At 39.1% G+C, this 16,128-nt stretch overlaps 1 protein-coding gene across 2 annotated transcripts; it reads right to left on the bottom strand.

The window, feature by feature from the left end:
- Positions 1-1,360: 1,360 nt before the first annotated feature.
- On the bottom strand, positions 1,361-9,973 carry LOC126786849 (uncharacterized). 2 transcript variants are annotated; one of them, XM_050512806.1, is made up of 11 exons: positions 7,598-9,973; positions 7,229-7,468; positions 6,436-6,565; positions 5,844-5,996; positions 5,504-5,742; positions 5,340-5,409; positions 4,597-4,803; positions 4,262-4,497; positions 3,550-3,628; positions 3,300-3,437; positions 1,361-2,426 (listed from the first exon to the last, which is right to left on the bottom strand). In XM_050512806.1, the coding sequence occupies exons 1-11, from the start codon at positions 9,562-9,564 to the stop codon at positions 2,226-2,228; spliced, it is 3,660 nt and encodes a 1,219-aa protein (XP_050368763.1). In that variant the 5' UTR covers positions 9,565-9,973; the 3' UTR covers positions 1,361-2,225. The 2 variants fall into 2 exon arrangements, with proteins under 2 accessions (XP_050368763.1, XP_050368764.1); XM_050512807.1 differs by having other exon boundaries at positions 5,504-5,739.
- Positions 9,974-16,128: the final 6,155 nt, after the last annotated feature.

Genomic DNA, 16,128 nt, shown 5'->3' with positions numbered 1-16,128 from the left:
TAATTTAATTAAAACCATGAACTGTAAGATTTGTAAGCCTTTTTATTCTTACTAATTACCAAATATGATTGAATCCCACCATCTTGATGAAATTATTTTTGTGTTAGATTTTTGTCCAACAAATCTTATTGTTCATATTTAACTACGGGAAAATCGGTTTTTGGTGAGGGTTATATATTCAGTATTCAAGTTATAATGCTTATATTATGTCCACATTATAAGTTCTGATCTATTTTTCCTGCGCAAATATCCAAAAACATTGAATTAAATTTTTTTATCTCAACTTTAAGATGTCTCGGACTCTTGAAGATGAGTTTTTGATTATTAATCACTTCGAGTCTCGAGAGATATTAAAAAGAAGACTAGAATAGTAATTACTCAATCGGTTAATTTTAAATTTTTCGTAAAAGAAATATGAATGAGGAGTAAAGGTTCAAGTCTTAACTCTTAAGAGTCAAGCTATATCAGTGACAAGTGCTCTACTTGAAGTTGATGATGAAACTGGCAAGCTCCTCCACACGTCGTAGAAAAGACAACTGTTTGGAATTGATGTAAACAAGCTATTATCTGATGAAGTTGGAGACCCGGAAAATGATTATGATATTGCTAATGTGGGGCGGCGTAGCAACTCCAGATAGTTCATATGATGATGGTGGTGGTGGTAGAAGTCGACAAGGTGGTGGAGATATAAAGTTTGAATATGGACAATCTTATGTAGGTAGAGGATTTGAGCAGTTTACTTGTGAAAGTAATTTTGATCATGCTACCCAAGATGAGGATCATGGATCTAGAGCAGGTGGTCATGGTGCGCAACAACAGAATAAGTACGTGAGGAGCATAAGAGGAGTCATTGATGTTCAGAGTATTCCATTTGATGTTACTTTAGTTGCCTTAAGTTTTGATTATATATATTGATAGAGCATAGAGCATAGTGGGATGTAAAACGAATCACATGATGTCAAACTATCAATCTGGTTATCTCATTTACGATTATGGTTAATTTAGAAAAATATATGATCAATTATCAAGTTGGATTTATCTTTATTATCTTATTCTTGGAGAAACTATCAGTATCTCCAAAAAGATATATGTCTATCATGTTAACCATTATAATTCATATTATATGGCTCGTATGTCTTGGGCAGAGTATTTTAGTTTTATTGACCAACATGCGTCTTTTCAAACACTAGTCTTTTTATGGTACTAGATAAAGTTAATAATTGTATATATTTATATGTAATTTAATAATAAATAAATAATTTTGGAACATGAACGATATATTTTTTCTAATATCCACGATATATCTTCAGTATATGCAATATCTTTTTTTTTTATAAAAACGATATATCTATCGATACCGATATTTTGAACCTTGAATGGATCAACAATACAATAAAGATCGTTCCTTTGGAACATCTTTAGATTTTCAGGTGTGCTCACTTCATAGATTCTCTTTCATATTACTACAATTGAGAATCACAGTTAAAAAAAAACAATAATGCAGAGGTTTCAAATACAAAAGCCTCTATGACATTTTTGTCCGTAGAACAGTTTTCAGGACTTCTGCTATCAAAATGGACAGGGTAATCAGTGGAATATACTCTTATGTATAAAGAATCAATTGGTGTACCTAAACAACCTATGAGAAGAAATACAACGCTATCAACTTCCCCACACAGTAACAAAATCACACTAGTTTTCACGATCTTTCTTTCTCTTCTTTTCTTGAAAAACAAAATTCTTTTTCCTTTTGTTTTTTGGTATTACTTTCCTCAAATCTCTCAGCCAACATCAAAAACAGAGGCGCGTGAAACATCTTATCACTTGTTAGCTCTGAGAAATCCTCCATCTTGTCGCTTTATTTCAGGTTTTGCCTCCTTTTAGACATATGTACAACAGAGGCCCTCCTCCACACAAACACACATCATATCGCACAGTAAGCATCCTTTCCAGTTTCAACTGGTATCTTGATATCTCTGTCACAGCTTGTGATCACCAGTCAATCCAAGGAAACAAAAGCCTGCTTTTCTCCTTCTCAATGAAGCCCTCAGTACCGGCACAATTGTATTTCGAGCTGTTGAAACTCTGATGCTGCCTAATCCAATGCAAAGGTTGGTGGACTGAAACTACATACAGAACGCAACGGCTAAACAAATTCATCTGCCCCCAATCCTCTAATGGCTCATGAAATCCAGGTTCTGATCAGACGATACTAAACAAAAATTTCATGAATATCTACCAGACCATGTCGCTTCTGACCCTCTAGAAGATGGATTGCCAAATGATCTCCAAGATTCTCTCCATTGTCGGCTACTTCCGCTTTGTTCAAATGGGTAATGGGCATCTGCAGGCATTCTAGCTGCACTGCTTCCACTGCGTTTCTTCTGCACATTTCTAGCCTCCTCATCAGCATCGTACCTTGCACGCTGCAAAATAAACAAAAAAGTTTCTTCAGATTAATAAAGAACCAGAGCTTTAGAAAATAATGGTAACTGGCCACAAGGGAAATATTGGCATGATATAGGTAATAAGATAGAGGACAGGCACAACAATGTTGGGAAAGACAATTCTTAAACTACATCCAAAAGAAACAGAGTATCAATACACTCCACTAATTTATTCTTAGAATGCTAAATCCAATTAGTCAAAGATTGTCACGAATTTCATGAATGTGCCATCAATCCCAACACAAAATTACTAGAACATGATACCAACATAAGATTTATTTCAGAAATAATGTCATCTGAAATTGTTTTGGATATATACTCAGTGGTAACTTTAGTTTTCTCTTCACTTAAGTGATGGCTAGTACAATTCAATTACTGAATTTAAACAAGTTTATATATGCAAAGTATATATAAAGACTAAAGAGTAAAAGGCTCATCATAACTCAATGAAGAAGATGGTGGCAAGGAATAGCTGAAATGGTAGCTTAATTGTACCTGCATTCTTATGCCAATTTCAAAAGCAAGCAAAAGAAATCAAAGGTGCAATAGGCAGTGCCTTTGGAGAACATAAATAAAAAACACAAATGACAGAATTTTAGAACTGCTTTGGGAAACCTTTATAATCAGTTTTTGTTCTATTAATGATTCAAGAACCAGTACCAGGGAGCTTCAGAGACTACGTGCCCTTTTGAGAAAAGAGGCAAAGCTGACCTTTTAGTAATTATATATGATTCCCAACAATGAAGAATGAAAATCTCTATTCTTGTTATCCATTATAGAAACAAAAAAGAAAAGGAGATGCCCAGAAAATTGTTTAAAATGAGTATATATAAGACGGAATTCTGTTTGGACCTTGGTTGCATCTGAAAGTACTGCGTATGCCTCCCCAATCATTTTGAAAAGCCTGTCAGCATCCTTGTGCACTTCTTCTGCTATCTCCTTCCAAAGCCCATCATCACTACTATCACTCCTAGCAAAGAATTGACCAGCCTACAACAGACCATCAGAACATGAGAGAGCCAGTGACTATAAGCAAGCAATAACCATTAATCAGCAAGTGATGAGGAGATTCCTAAAAAGAGATAAATAAATTAAAACATACCTTGTCAGGATGATGTCTGAGAGCAGCTTTCAGATAGGCCTTCTTAATTTCTGATGCTGATATAGATGGTTTAATTCCCCTGCCATTACAATTGAAATAGAAAAGGATAATTAAAATAATTGAAGTAGAAGATGATTATACAATTGACTGTGCTCAACATAGGATAGATGAACCGACTCAAATTCATTTCAAAAGCATATGGCATGAGTGCAATCATCTAAGAAAACCAGGTTTCCTTGTTCCTCAGTAGCATGATTATCATTACAGTATAGTAGCCACAAAATTTAACGAGTCACCAGTGATCAATGCTTCGAGCTTGGATATGAAAATAATATTTAATAAAATTAAAAAAAGCATTCAAAGATATGTCAATTCTGTCTCCATACTAATATAAATATATAGTTATATTTAAATAAATATATAAAAGGAACTGATAACTTTAGCAGAAGTCAAAATAGTGAAAGAAAGATAAACTAATCCTTGTCCATAATCACTCATCACCGGTAGCAATGTAAATCTAGGCAGTCACAACTAAGTCTCTTCTCACTGATCATGAGTCCAATTAACAAGTCTGTCCTCCCACCAATTGAGAAAAGATAAACTTATGTGATAGCCTCACACTGATCATGAGTCTAGCTAATAAGCCTATCTTTGGTAAGCATAAAACAGTTCACAAACATATGCCTTACAACACAGAGAAAGATAAACTTACAGAATTATGTACATATCCAAGGGGATGTCCTTTCTCGCTTCTTCCTGTATTTCTGAAAGACGAACACGAGCTTGTTTCAAATCACTTTTGCAGCTATTGGATTTCTCAGATGTTCCACATTTATTAATATTTTCCTCCAACTGCTTAGTGAGAAGAGATACAAGTCTATGAAGATCTTTAGCTGCTTGTCCATAATCTCTGATCATTTCATAAAGTGTAGCTCGCCTAGAAATGGCCTGCAAAAGTATAATAAATGCAATTCACAAAACCAATAGATGAAGATCAATAACAAAGTCAAAACCAAGAACCATGCCGAAATGATCAGCTTTGCGGACCTTTAGATAACTTTCATCAAGAGCTATAGCTAGGCTGCAATCTGCTATAGCATAAGTAATCTGGCCCAATGCTTTATATGCAGCAGCACGATTGCAAAAACAAACAGCTGTGAAAGGACGTGACTCCGCATTACATGACAAAGCAGTAGTATAACGCTCAACAGCTTCAGTATGCCTTCCTGCCTGAAATGCTTCATTGCCTGCAACCTGTAATGCAAAATGCAAAGAAAATCGATAAAATGGACACAAAATATAAACAGGATATGATATCCAACACTTTTTTAAAGTGAATAATAACTGAATTCATCAAATGTTGAACAGAAAAGCTCAGCAGACACTTAGGATTATGAAGCATATAATACATTATCTTTTCTTGCAGTCAACCAATGCCTCACACATGGAGGAAATCTCAAACAACTTCTGATTTCACTCAGCCATTGATCCATGAATCATTAAAATTGTCCAAAGTAATCCACTTTTGAAATTTAACATGCATAACTCACAATACTACTTGATGACAAAAGAAAATCCAACACAATAATTAAAAATTGCATCCTTGACAACTTAAATTGGACACAGCTTCTGAATAAGTGTTTGCATCAGTAATATCTTCTACATAAGGCATAAGGTAAACACTACAAGAGAATTATCTGAACACCTTGGATTTGCACATTTCATGCTATCCATGTGCAAAAGTTTGTTGTCTTGACAACATATATAAAAACATGGCACATGTTGCATACCTTATGAGATAACAGCTCACGAACAATGAGAACAAGGGGAATAGAAGATTCCAGAGTTTTTCTCCAATTCCTGTATGTTTTAATTAACAATTAGGAAATTCAAGGGGAAAAAAAACAATACTCTTTACATTACCTAAACATATAAAAGTTAATTAAGGAATTACCTATAAGTTGTAGAAACCCCTCCCTCGTGTTTCTCTAGTGAAACAAGGCCCTCATCAAGTTTTCCTAAGTGGAAATAGGATTTAAAAATCATACGACACCGCCAAAGTCTGAAGTACAAGTACTTTGACAGTTCAGAACCATCTAAAGAACTGGCAGCATCTACTATAGGGGAATTTTTTTCAGCAGAACCAAGGGTCTTCTCACAAAAATCAATCACCTCTTGATACCTCCGCATCTGCTAGAAAAACATAGATGTCAACTTACAATTGACTGAAAAGATCCTGAATTCAAGTGAATGATCAAAGTGGACAAATAGTTGATTAATATAAATATTCTGACCGTGAAAAGAGCTTCTGCTTTCATTTCTAATAATTTTTCTGAGCTAGGGCTTATTGCCAACACCTCAGCAATAAGTACCAAAGCACTCTCTGCATTGGCAGATGTCTTCCTTTGCATAAGTTCAGCACAAAGTTTCAGACATTCAGACACTCTCTGCCAACAATGAAGAAATAATTATAAGTTCAGGTACACAAAACACTCCTCAATATGCACGGAACTTCAAGTAAGGGTTTCAGGTTTCTTCACCACTAAAGTTTAACTTTCCTCACTCTGAAACCCTATGAAAATCTAATAATTCCAACAGAAAAAAATTAAAATCAAATAAAAATAGTCTTTGCAAATGTGTTTCTCTCAAGTTGTCCTGTGTCAGTATTACCAACTCAAAAGAAAAGTATAACCCTCTAATTGTTCTACATATATGAATGTTACGGTTCTCGAGCATCAGCCACTAAACCAGAGAGATTATGCACTAAACCAAATGCACAGGCATAAGGCAAAAACTAGCATTTAGTATGTTTAGTGGAAGTTATAAAACAGACATGAACGCATCTGATAAAACTTGTGTATGCAAAATTCATACATATCACCGTACCCTGGCCTTTTGTAATCCATCAGAGGCTTCTACAGAAATCTTTTGGTCAACACAAACATCAGTTGTCAATTGGAGGCACCTATTGAAATGCTGTGAAGCATCTTGAACCTCCCCAAGTGTAAGATAGCAGCTTTAAGAATTTAAATAAAACATACATTAGGCAGTGATCAGTGACTGAGGATACTCCATACCAGAGCTCAAGAATCAATGCGGCAATATTCAATTCTATCAGAAAAGAAAATATACCAAAAATAATAGTCGCTACAAGCCTACGAGTTATCTCAAACATTAAAAGTATCACAGCTGTTAAATAATTAAAGTACAAAACCATCCAGGACTACACATGTAATGATAGCCAAGTGGCATTTGAAAATTCACGAAGAATTATATCAAATTCTTTTCCCCCGTCTCAGAGTACCTCATTCCAACATCTATGTCAAACCCACCATCTAACAGCCAGATATCTTTTACAGCCTGAATCAGCTAGGAGTTAGTTCAATATACAACAATTGAACGATATACATTTAAATATTTAGGATTTCTGAGATATGGGGATCTAGAGAATTAAGGATGTCATGGTTTCTCTATTAAGATGCCTACCAACGGTGAGACTGAAATCACAATGGTAAAGTGAATCATTCAAATTTAATCAACTAACACAACTTCATAATTGATTGGCTATAATGAGTGCATATAAATTTTAAGGGTGGAAACTGATAAGACAGCATTTTAGAAGTTAGAACTATGAGGACCGCCAATGTGAAATGCCAGATGTAAATCATAAAATACTTACTTGGCAGCTCTAATCTGCACTTTGGGAAAGTTAGGATCTATTGCAGCAGCCATCAAACAATCTCCAAGTGCATCTCGAATTTGTCCGAGAGACATTCGTGTTGCTGCACGGTTGCTATAGCACAGCATCAGCGCCCTTAGACAACTTCTAGAGGTCTCATTCTCAGAAACACGATTTACCCCTTGGGTATAGCAGGCCTCAGCTTTAGACAGATCCCCAATAGAATATGCTTGATTACCCCTGATACATGATATAATTAACAAGACAGTGCAGGATTCTATCAGCATAAGTAACACTCAAACACTTCACATGGAGGTCAAAGTATAACTAAAAGGAAAATTAGTAATCGAATAGCAGGCATAGAGATACCTTAGTCGCCACTTCTCACATGCTTCCTGAGCTGCAGCTGATTCAGCAGACAAACAGGTCTCCTGTTTGATCTCCTTTTTTTTCTGCACCCCAGAATTATTTTCTTTTAATTGTGAAATTGGAGTGCCTATTTCTTGACGGTGTCCCAGTGTTGAAAGTATTGGAGCTCCCATATATGGCATAAACTCAGCAGAGGATGGCCCATATGGAATCTTAGCATTTGGAACAAAAGTATTGGCATCTTGACCAATCTTTACAATATTCTTCTTTTTGTTTGAGCGTTTTGATGGTGATAATGGAGATTGAGCAATAGTAGAGGCAGCAAACGTGAAGCTTAATCCACTTCTATTTGACGAGCTTGCATGAAAGCCAAAGTGTGTCCTACCATCAGTATCTTGTGTCTCCATTTTCGGGCTTGAATTAACTTCATTCTCTGCTGAATTACCCGTGTCACTAATATATTCTACCTCATCAGTCGCAGACTTAAAGCTTTCAGTTTCAGCCCCAGAAACATATCCTTCAACAGTTGCATCAGCGTTACCACTTCCACCTAAATGGTGCTCAAAAGCTTCAACCTGTGGAAATCTGCTCGTTGCATCAACTTTATTTATATCAAGACTTTCTGTTGCCATAACAAGATCTTCATCAATAGAATCATTAGAAACTTTCGGAACTGAATCGGATTCCACAAAGTCATTGTCGAGACTAAATGATGCAGAAGAGGAGGCTGAAGTTTCTTTTGAACATACGTTATCAGCCAATGTTTCTTGATAAGGAGATATGTCCATTGGTGAATAGGATTCAGATGACTCAAGGTCTACTGAAAAACCACCTTTTGAAACATCATCATGTCCAACCCCCGGCTGGGGTGAAGTAGAGTGCCTTACATCATCATGCCCGAGCCCCAGCTGGGATGATGAAGAGTGTCTTACTTTTCCACTGGTCTTTTTCATTCTTGTATCCCTAGACCTTGCCGGCTCCGTCTTTGCATTGAATTCCAGTTTCTTGTTTATGCCGGAAAACAAGTTGGCTTTACTGCTTGGTGTTTTAAACTCTACCGAGGACGTGCTCATATGATCCTGTTTGCTTGTAAAATTAAATCCATCCTCCCTCTCGGGTCTGTGATTTCCAGTCTCCATGTTCTTCGCAAACGTTTGGTGGGAAGATGTCCCTGTATCTGATCGAGTAGACTGTCGAGCCTTGGCTCCTATATCCAAACTCTCCATCTTTTTCAACAGGATACTCTCTTTCCTCCCGTTGAAACTAACACCCATGTTCAGATTCTTCATCTGATCCTGAAGTGCATTCGCCGAGCCTCCAAAGGACTTACTAGTACTAAACACAAACTCATCACTCCTGCCGCCCCCCTGCACATCCTCCTTAATGTTCAACTTCTTCTCCAACTCGTTGGGGAGCTCCGATTCGACATTTCTACCCAAACAACCACCTACATTGTCATCACTCACCGCCCCAAACCCGGCCTCACTACCAAACCTCCTATCATCACCTCTCCCAAAGGCTCCACCACTCTCAGAGCTCTCAATGTTCAACTTCCTCATATCCTCAGGAAGCTTCGACGCGACGCCTTCATCGACACCAACACTCCTGTTGTAATCACCTCCAAATACAAAGCCAGCTGAACCTCCGGCCTCCACAAACTCACCGCCGCTCCCAATTCTCAAACTGCTCAACTGCTCAACCACGCCTCTCCCCAAACTCGAATCGGAATTACTCCTGAAAGCCTCGGAGCCGGAGCTCCGAAACGGATTAAACCCCGCAGAAGACTCCGCCGTCTCCGGCGAGGGTTTCAATCCCTGTGAATTCAAGCCTCGCCTGACCTTCAGAAACCTCGGCCGCGAAAGACCGGAGCCCTGGCGAGAAGCCGAGGACGTATTGAAGCTGAAATCGGAGGCGGCTCCATGGGAATCCCTAAATCCAGAGGCGGTTGCATTCGAGGAGGGGTTCATGGTGGTGGTTTGAAAATGGTTAGATTTATTGAAGAGAGAGGAATAGAAACCTGACCGGAGAGGTTGGTTGCCGGAGCTGGGGACTCTAGCAAGGCCGGCGACATGTCAACGTGGGAGTCATCAAATCTGTGGTGGTGGTGGTGATCAATCAATCGATCAACAATTATATATATATATATATGTAAATAAAATAAAAAACAGATTTAAGTTTGCGATGAATGGAATGCGAAACAGTTGTAAGAATAAGAAGGATGATTTGTATTTATGGGGACTTTTGAAATAAAAATGGAAAATTAAGTATGGGTTTGGGCTAAAGGGAAGATCAGAGGGTGATGGTTTTCATGGCGTTCACGGGGTTCCTGCGTCTCTCCGATGGCTTTTTCAAAAAGAACACCAACTATGGAGAGGGAGAGGGAGAGGGAGAGGGGCCGGAGAAAATATGATTGCCTAAAGTTGCCCCGACTTTGTTCGTCTGCTTTTTTCTTTTTTTTTTCTCTCCCTCTTTTATTTTATCTTTATCATAAAATTAATATTAATTTCAAACTCAACTTATTTTAAAGAGTGAGTTAAAAAATAAAATCATTATTCATTAGCCTATATCTATTATTGTGAAAAAAAAATTTATAGAACCATTTTTAGAGGATGATAGAGATTAAACCCTGTTAAAGGTAAGTTCAGTGAAAGGAAGTAGAAAGAAAAGCTAAGCTATTGAAATGGGAAATATTGGTTGATAGATGTATGCGCTCAAACCCTAGATCGACGTTAGATACTTACAAGAAAGAAGGTAGTGGACAACTGTCACACAACCAATGACTGAAAACATAAACCTTACTTAAGATAAACAGCTACATTAACTTCTTAAGCAAAAGTATTAATTAAACTAAGCTGCTCTAAAGCTTCCTCATGCTTCTCACGTGCTCAGCCACACAACTCCTAGGTTCAACTGGATAGCTCACTGTTGACTCACAACAATACCACCCGCTGGAAAAAAAACAACTTGCCCTCAAGTTGATGCATGAAATTGGAACTCAGGGAACTGGAGCAAGATGTCATCTGCATATCCCCAGGTGGCCTCCTCTCGAGAAGTGCCAAACCAATGAACTTTCCACTAAGTGGGCAGCTGCATTGCATCTTTTCACCATCCTTGTCTCCAAGACAGTAGCCGAAGCCCATTTGATGGAAGACTTATCCTTGATGACTGGTAAAGTAGCCTCCAGAGTAGTAGAAGACCCATCTTTTTTAACAGAGCCACATAAAACACATTGTGGATTCTAGCTGTGCTCGGCAACTTTACCTTGTAGGACACCTCTCACACTCTTTCCAATACCTCAAAGGGTCCATAGTACTTAAAGGACAACTTGTGAAAGGCTTTTGAATTCATTGATTGTTGCTTGTAGGGTTGGATCTTCATATACACCATGTGGGAGTGGGTAACCAAACAAAGCCTCAAATGGTGTCATCTAAAGAGCAGAAGGTTAAGCAGAGTTTTACCACCAAGTAGCCCACGGCAGCACACTGACCCAACTTTGTGTCCTTTGACCAGTGACACAACGAAGGTATTGTTCAAGTGTGCGATTCATATTTTCTGTTTGTCCGTCAGTTTGAGGGTGATAAGCCGACAATTTGTGTAACTCTGTGCCTTGCTGCTTAAAGAAAGCCTCCTAAAACAAACTCATATACACCGGATCTTTATCCTAGATGATCACCTCCAGCTACCCATGGAATTTAAAAATCTCAGAGATGAAAAGTTCAGCCAAAGACGCATCGAAATAGGGCTTGACATCCTTTTGCAATCCAGGCCAAGCAAAATTCCTACTTAAGCGCATGTAAGTCCGAGAGCAACCAGCATGGCCCCTCAAAACACCATCATGGAATTCTTTATCTTTTGTATAGTAGTTGGGAATTAACTAAAGTGTAATGCTTCTTACCCGTTGGATTGCATGTCAACTTATCAATGATGTCCTTGGTATGTAGGCACACTATGCAGGCTTGTTGTATCTCAGAGACAAAGTTATGAACAGGAGTAGAAGTACCTTGTATGGCATGGTGAGAAACATTTCGAGATAAGGCATCCAGCACTATATTACTTTTGCCCTTCTTGTACTTGATAGAATAGTCATGGCCAAGTAGCTTCAACAACCATTTTTGTTGAGCAGGAGTAGTCATTTTCTGTTCCAAGAAATGCTCAATGGTCTTATGATCTGCATAGATAGTAAAATGATGTCCCAATGGATACGGCCTCCACTGTTCCACAACCATTACCATTGCTAACATCTCCTTGTCGTAAACCGATAGAGCTAAATGTCGTTGTGACAAAGCATTGCTCATGTAGGCTATAGGGTGACCATTTTGAGACAACACCGCACCACACCTTTGTCACAAGCATCACACTCCACAATGAATTCCTTGGTGAAGTCAGGGAAAGCTAGAACTGCGGTATTTGTCGAGGCTTGTTTGAGTTCTTCAAATGCCACGGCTACCTCACTGTTCCACACAAAGTTGTCCTTTTTTAACCGTTAAAAGTTTTGAAATCATTCCAAACCCTTTAACGTATTTGTGGTAATACCCTGCAAGCCCCGAGAAACCACGCAATTCCTTGATTGTTCTCGGTGCCGACCACCTTTGGATACACTCAATTTTCGCCGGATCAACCGCTACACCCTCCTTACTGATTACGTGACCCAAATAATCTACTTGGGAGGTACCAAAGCTGCATTTGGTCTCCTTGAGAAAGAAGGACAGTTGTCTAAGCTTGGTGAAAACTTGTTCAAGTAACTCAAGATGACGCGGCAATGAGAGACTGTAAACAAGGATGTCATCAAAGAATACTAGTACGCCTTTGCGCAAAAATTCCTTGAGAGTCTCATTCATGTTAGCTTGGAATGTGGAAGGTGCATTTGTGAGTCTAAAAGGCATGACTAGGAACTCATAATGGCCGGTGTGTGTACAAAAAGCTGTTTTTGGTATGTCTTGCTCGGTCATTCTAATTTGATGATAACTGGATCGAAGATCAAGCTTAGTGAACATCATAGAACCATGCATCTCATCTAAGAGCTCATCAACCATGGGAATAGGGTACTTGTCTTTCACCGTAACAATGTTCAAAGCTAGATAATCCACACACATACGCCAATTACCATCCTTCTTCTTCACCAAGATAACCGGGGATGAAAAGGGACTAGTACTTGGTCTGATAACTCTAGTTTGCAGAAGCTCCTAAATAATCTTCTCTATTTCACACTTTTGGAAATAGGGATATTAATATGGCCGGACACTAATTGCTGGAGTGTTGGGAACCAATTCGATAGATGGTCATGATCTCGTGGTGGTGGAAGAGTAGTAGGAGTCACAAATATATCTTAGAACTTGTTTAGTAGCTCCCGGATCTGAGGGTGTACTTTCTCATGTTCTTTGACATTAGTAGCTATTGAATTCATCTGAACCAACATATCCTCCCTTTCCTTCTTCAACAACCTTGCCATCAACTTACAACTGACTATTGAAGCTTGAGGCTGAGCGATGCCTTGTAAGCAATAGTAACTCCCACGGTAGTGAAATCGCATGACCATGGTCTCAAAATTCCACAATATGTCCCCTAGTATCTTAAGCCACACAGCCCTCAATACAAGTTCACAACCTGAAACTGGCAACACATAGTATTGAGCAGTAAAAGTGAATTGTTGTAAGATTAGTTCGATACTCACCACTCCATGTGTGTACATTATCGCTCCTCCAGCCATTCTAACTCGAGTTGATGATATTTGCTGCACCTTATGCTTGTGTGCCTTCAAAGCAGAAGGGTGAACGAAATTGTGAGTGGCTCCAGAGTCCACTAAAACATGCACCTCTCTGCCAATTAACTATCCTTTTAGTTGCATTGTAGATGTGCCCTCTCCCATTGCTCTTAGTTACAACCACGGTTCCTCATTAACATTCTCCACTGGCTCGTACTCATCAGCCGTCAGAGCTGGCATGTCCGGTAAAGCTGGTTGTGGCACCACATCTGGGAGCACTTCCAAAGCCATTGTCGCATGACCGCGTCTATCATTATGGTCGGGTAGAATTCAGCGTCACATAAAAGGCACTGATTGCACGCGCTTCGGTCGAGGTACTTAGCATGTGACAAACGCCGTCGCGGACCACCCCAATTTGCTCCATGCTCACCATGTGGTGCTCTAGGAGGCAGAGGCACTGTTGTTGCACGATGAGGAACAGTTGGTGGACGCGGAGGTGCCGGTCTTGGTGATAGCCGTGCCAACTCAAACGCGCCGTAAAGAGTTTGCGGTCGGTGAGCCTTCACTTGACCACGAATAGGTTCTTTCAACCCTCCCAAAAAGTAGAGCAGCACTTCCGGCGAAAACTCCAGTTCTCGTCGAGACAGCTTGGTGAACTCATCCATATACATATCCACTGACCCAGTTTTTTGCATACACCCTAACGCTGCACGACAATCACTCAAGGTGTGTGAACTGAACTCACGCATCATGAGATCCGACGACCCTCTCAACGACAGATCAAGCATGCTTCGAAACTAATCCATCAGTTCCACACACATCATGTTCATTTGAGTCATGTGCTCGACCAATGAGTCACTGAGGGCAGAGATCTTAGCACTGGTTTCAGCTCCAAGTGCCGAGAGCTAGGCTCCAGTCACCTCCTTGAAAGCCTGGATCTCATACTCAACATTCAAGATTTCTTGCACTGGAGCACCCTGTAGGTGTTGACCTTTTTCGCCATAAGGCCCAAAGATCGATGGCTATTGATTTCACTTGATAGAGACTAAATCCTATCAAAGGTAAGTTCAGTGAAAGGAAGTAGAAATAAAAGCTAAGCTATTGAAATGGGAAATACTGGTTGATAGATAGATGTATGTGCTCAAACCCTAGAGCGACTTTAAATACTTATAAGAAAGAAGGTAGTGGACAATTGTCACACAACCAATGACTGAAAACATAAACTTTACTTAAGATAAACAACTACATTAACTTCTTAAGCAAAAGTATTAATTAAACTAAGCTACTCTAAAGCTTCATATGCTTCTCACGTGCTCAGCCACACAACTCCTAGGTTCAACTGGAATAGCTCACTGTTGACTCACAACAGAGGATACATGACCGATGTTTGTTAGGGGAGGAATATGGTTTTACTTAGGTTAGAGCTCAAATCAATCTTATAATAAGGTTAAATTAAGTCTTCTAGGACAGCATAGCTCAATGAGATTTGACTTTATATCAATATAAAGTAGCCCAATCGATTAGTCTATTTCAACTTATAAGGTAAAGTAGATTGAGTCTATCCTCATGTATATGGGGAGTTGAACGTTTCTCCTAATTTAAAGAGGAAAGCATATCAGTTAGCAAGCTTAAATGACAAAACAAAAACTAGTGACATAGTGGAAAGCTCGGGTCTCTAACGTGCAAAGAATATGAGATTTAGTGGCTTGTGAGCTAGTCCTTTCTCATGGTGATACCAAGTTGGCAGCAAGTGATGGTTTGGGCTCTTTCACAACAAAGAGTATATCATCAACATTGATGATTCCTTATGTGAAAAGAGGTCCTAACTTTGATTTAATATGCTAGATGATTCTAACACATGCTACAAACATTATGAGCTTATTTTAGGGTTTCTTCGTATAAATAGGTAGGGTTTCAATTTTGCTAAGATTTTGGTAGTTTTGCATATTTGGCTTTTAACATGTCGCGCGGGGGTGTATCGTGTTCATGTTGATTCCTACATTATCAATATAATTAAAGCTTTACATCTTTTTCTCCAAAAGAACTTATAAGTTAAATGATTAAAAACTAAATTCAATTTGAGTAATTTGTTAGACACTGGTTGATGTTATGGATGTGACTAACGCTAGAGGTGTGATTGACAATGGGAACTACCTTGAATTTGATCACAGCTTTCCACCCACAGACAGATGGGCAAACAGAGCGGGTGAATCAGGTGATGGAGGATATGTTGAGAGCTTGTGTTCTTGACTCCAAGGGAAGTTGGGAGGATCACCTGAAGTTAATTGAATTTGCTTACAACAATAGTTATCATTTTAGTATCGGTATGGCACCATATGAGGCTCTATATGGTAGACCATGCCAATCACCTATATATGTTGGGCATAAGTTGGTAATAGGGGACTCATGGGTCTAGAAATTGTCCAAGAGACTTCGGAGAAGATTTCGATTATTCGAGATAGAATCTGAACTGCACAAAGTCGGCAGAAGAGTTATGCGGATTTAAAGAGGAGACAGGTCGACTTTGAAAAACTGGTGACCATGTGTTCCTCAAGGTCTCACTGATGAAAGGAGTAGTGAGATTTGACAAGAAGAGGAAGTTAGCCCCGAGGTATGTTGGGCCATTTGAGATTCTGGAGAAAGTGGGAGATTTGGCATATCGACTTGCCTTACCTCCTAGCATGTCGGGGGTGCACGATGTCTTCCACATCTCTATGTTGAGGAAGTATGTACCGGATGAGTCACATGTGATTGATCACAGCGTCATTAAGGTGAAGGAGAATGCCACTTTTGTTGTAGAACTGGTACGCATCTTAGATAGATCAACCAA

This window comes from Argentina anserina, chromosome 3, assembly GCF_933775445.1.
Source record: "Argentina anserina chromosome 3, drPotAnse1.1, whole genome shotgun sequence".
NCBI classification, from domain to species: domain Eukaryota; kingdom Viridiplantae; phylum Streptophyta; class Magnoliopsida; order Rosales; family Rosaceae; genus Argentina; species Argentina anserina.
This window is presented reverse-complemented; position numbering and strand designations above follow the sequence as displayed.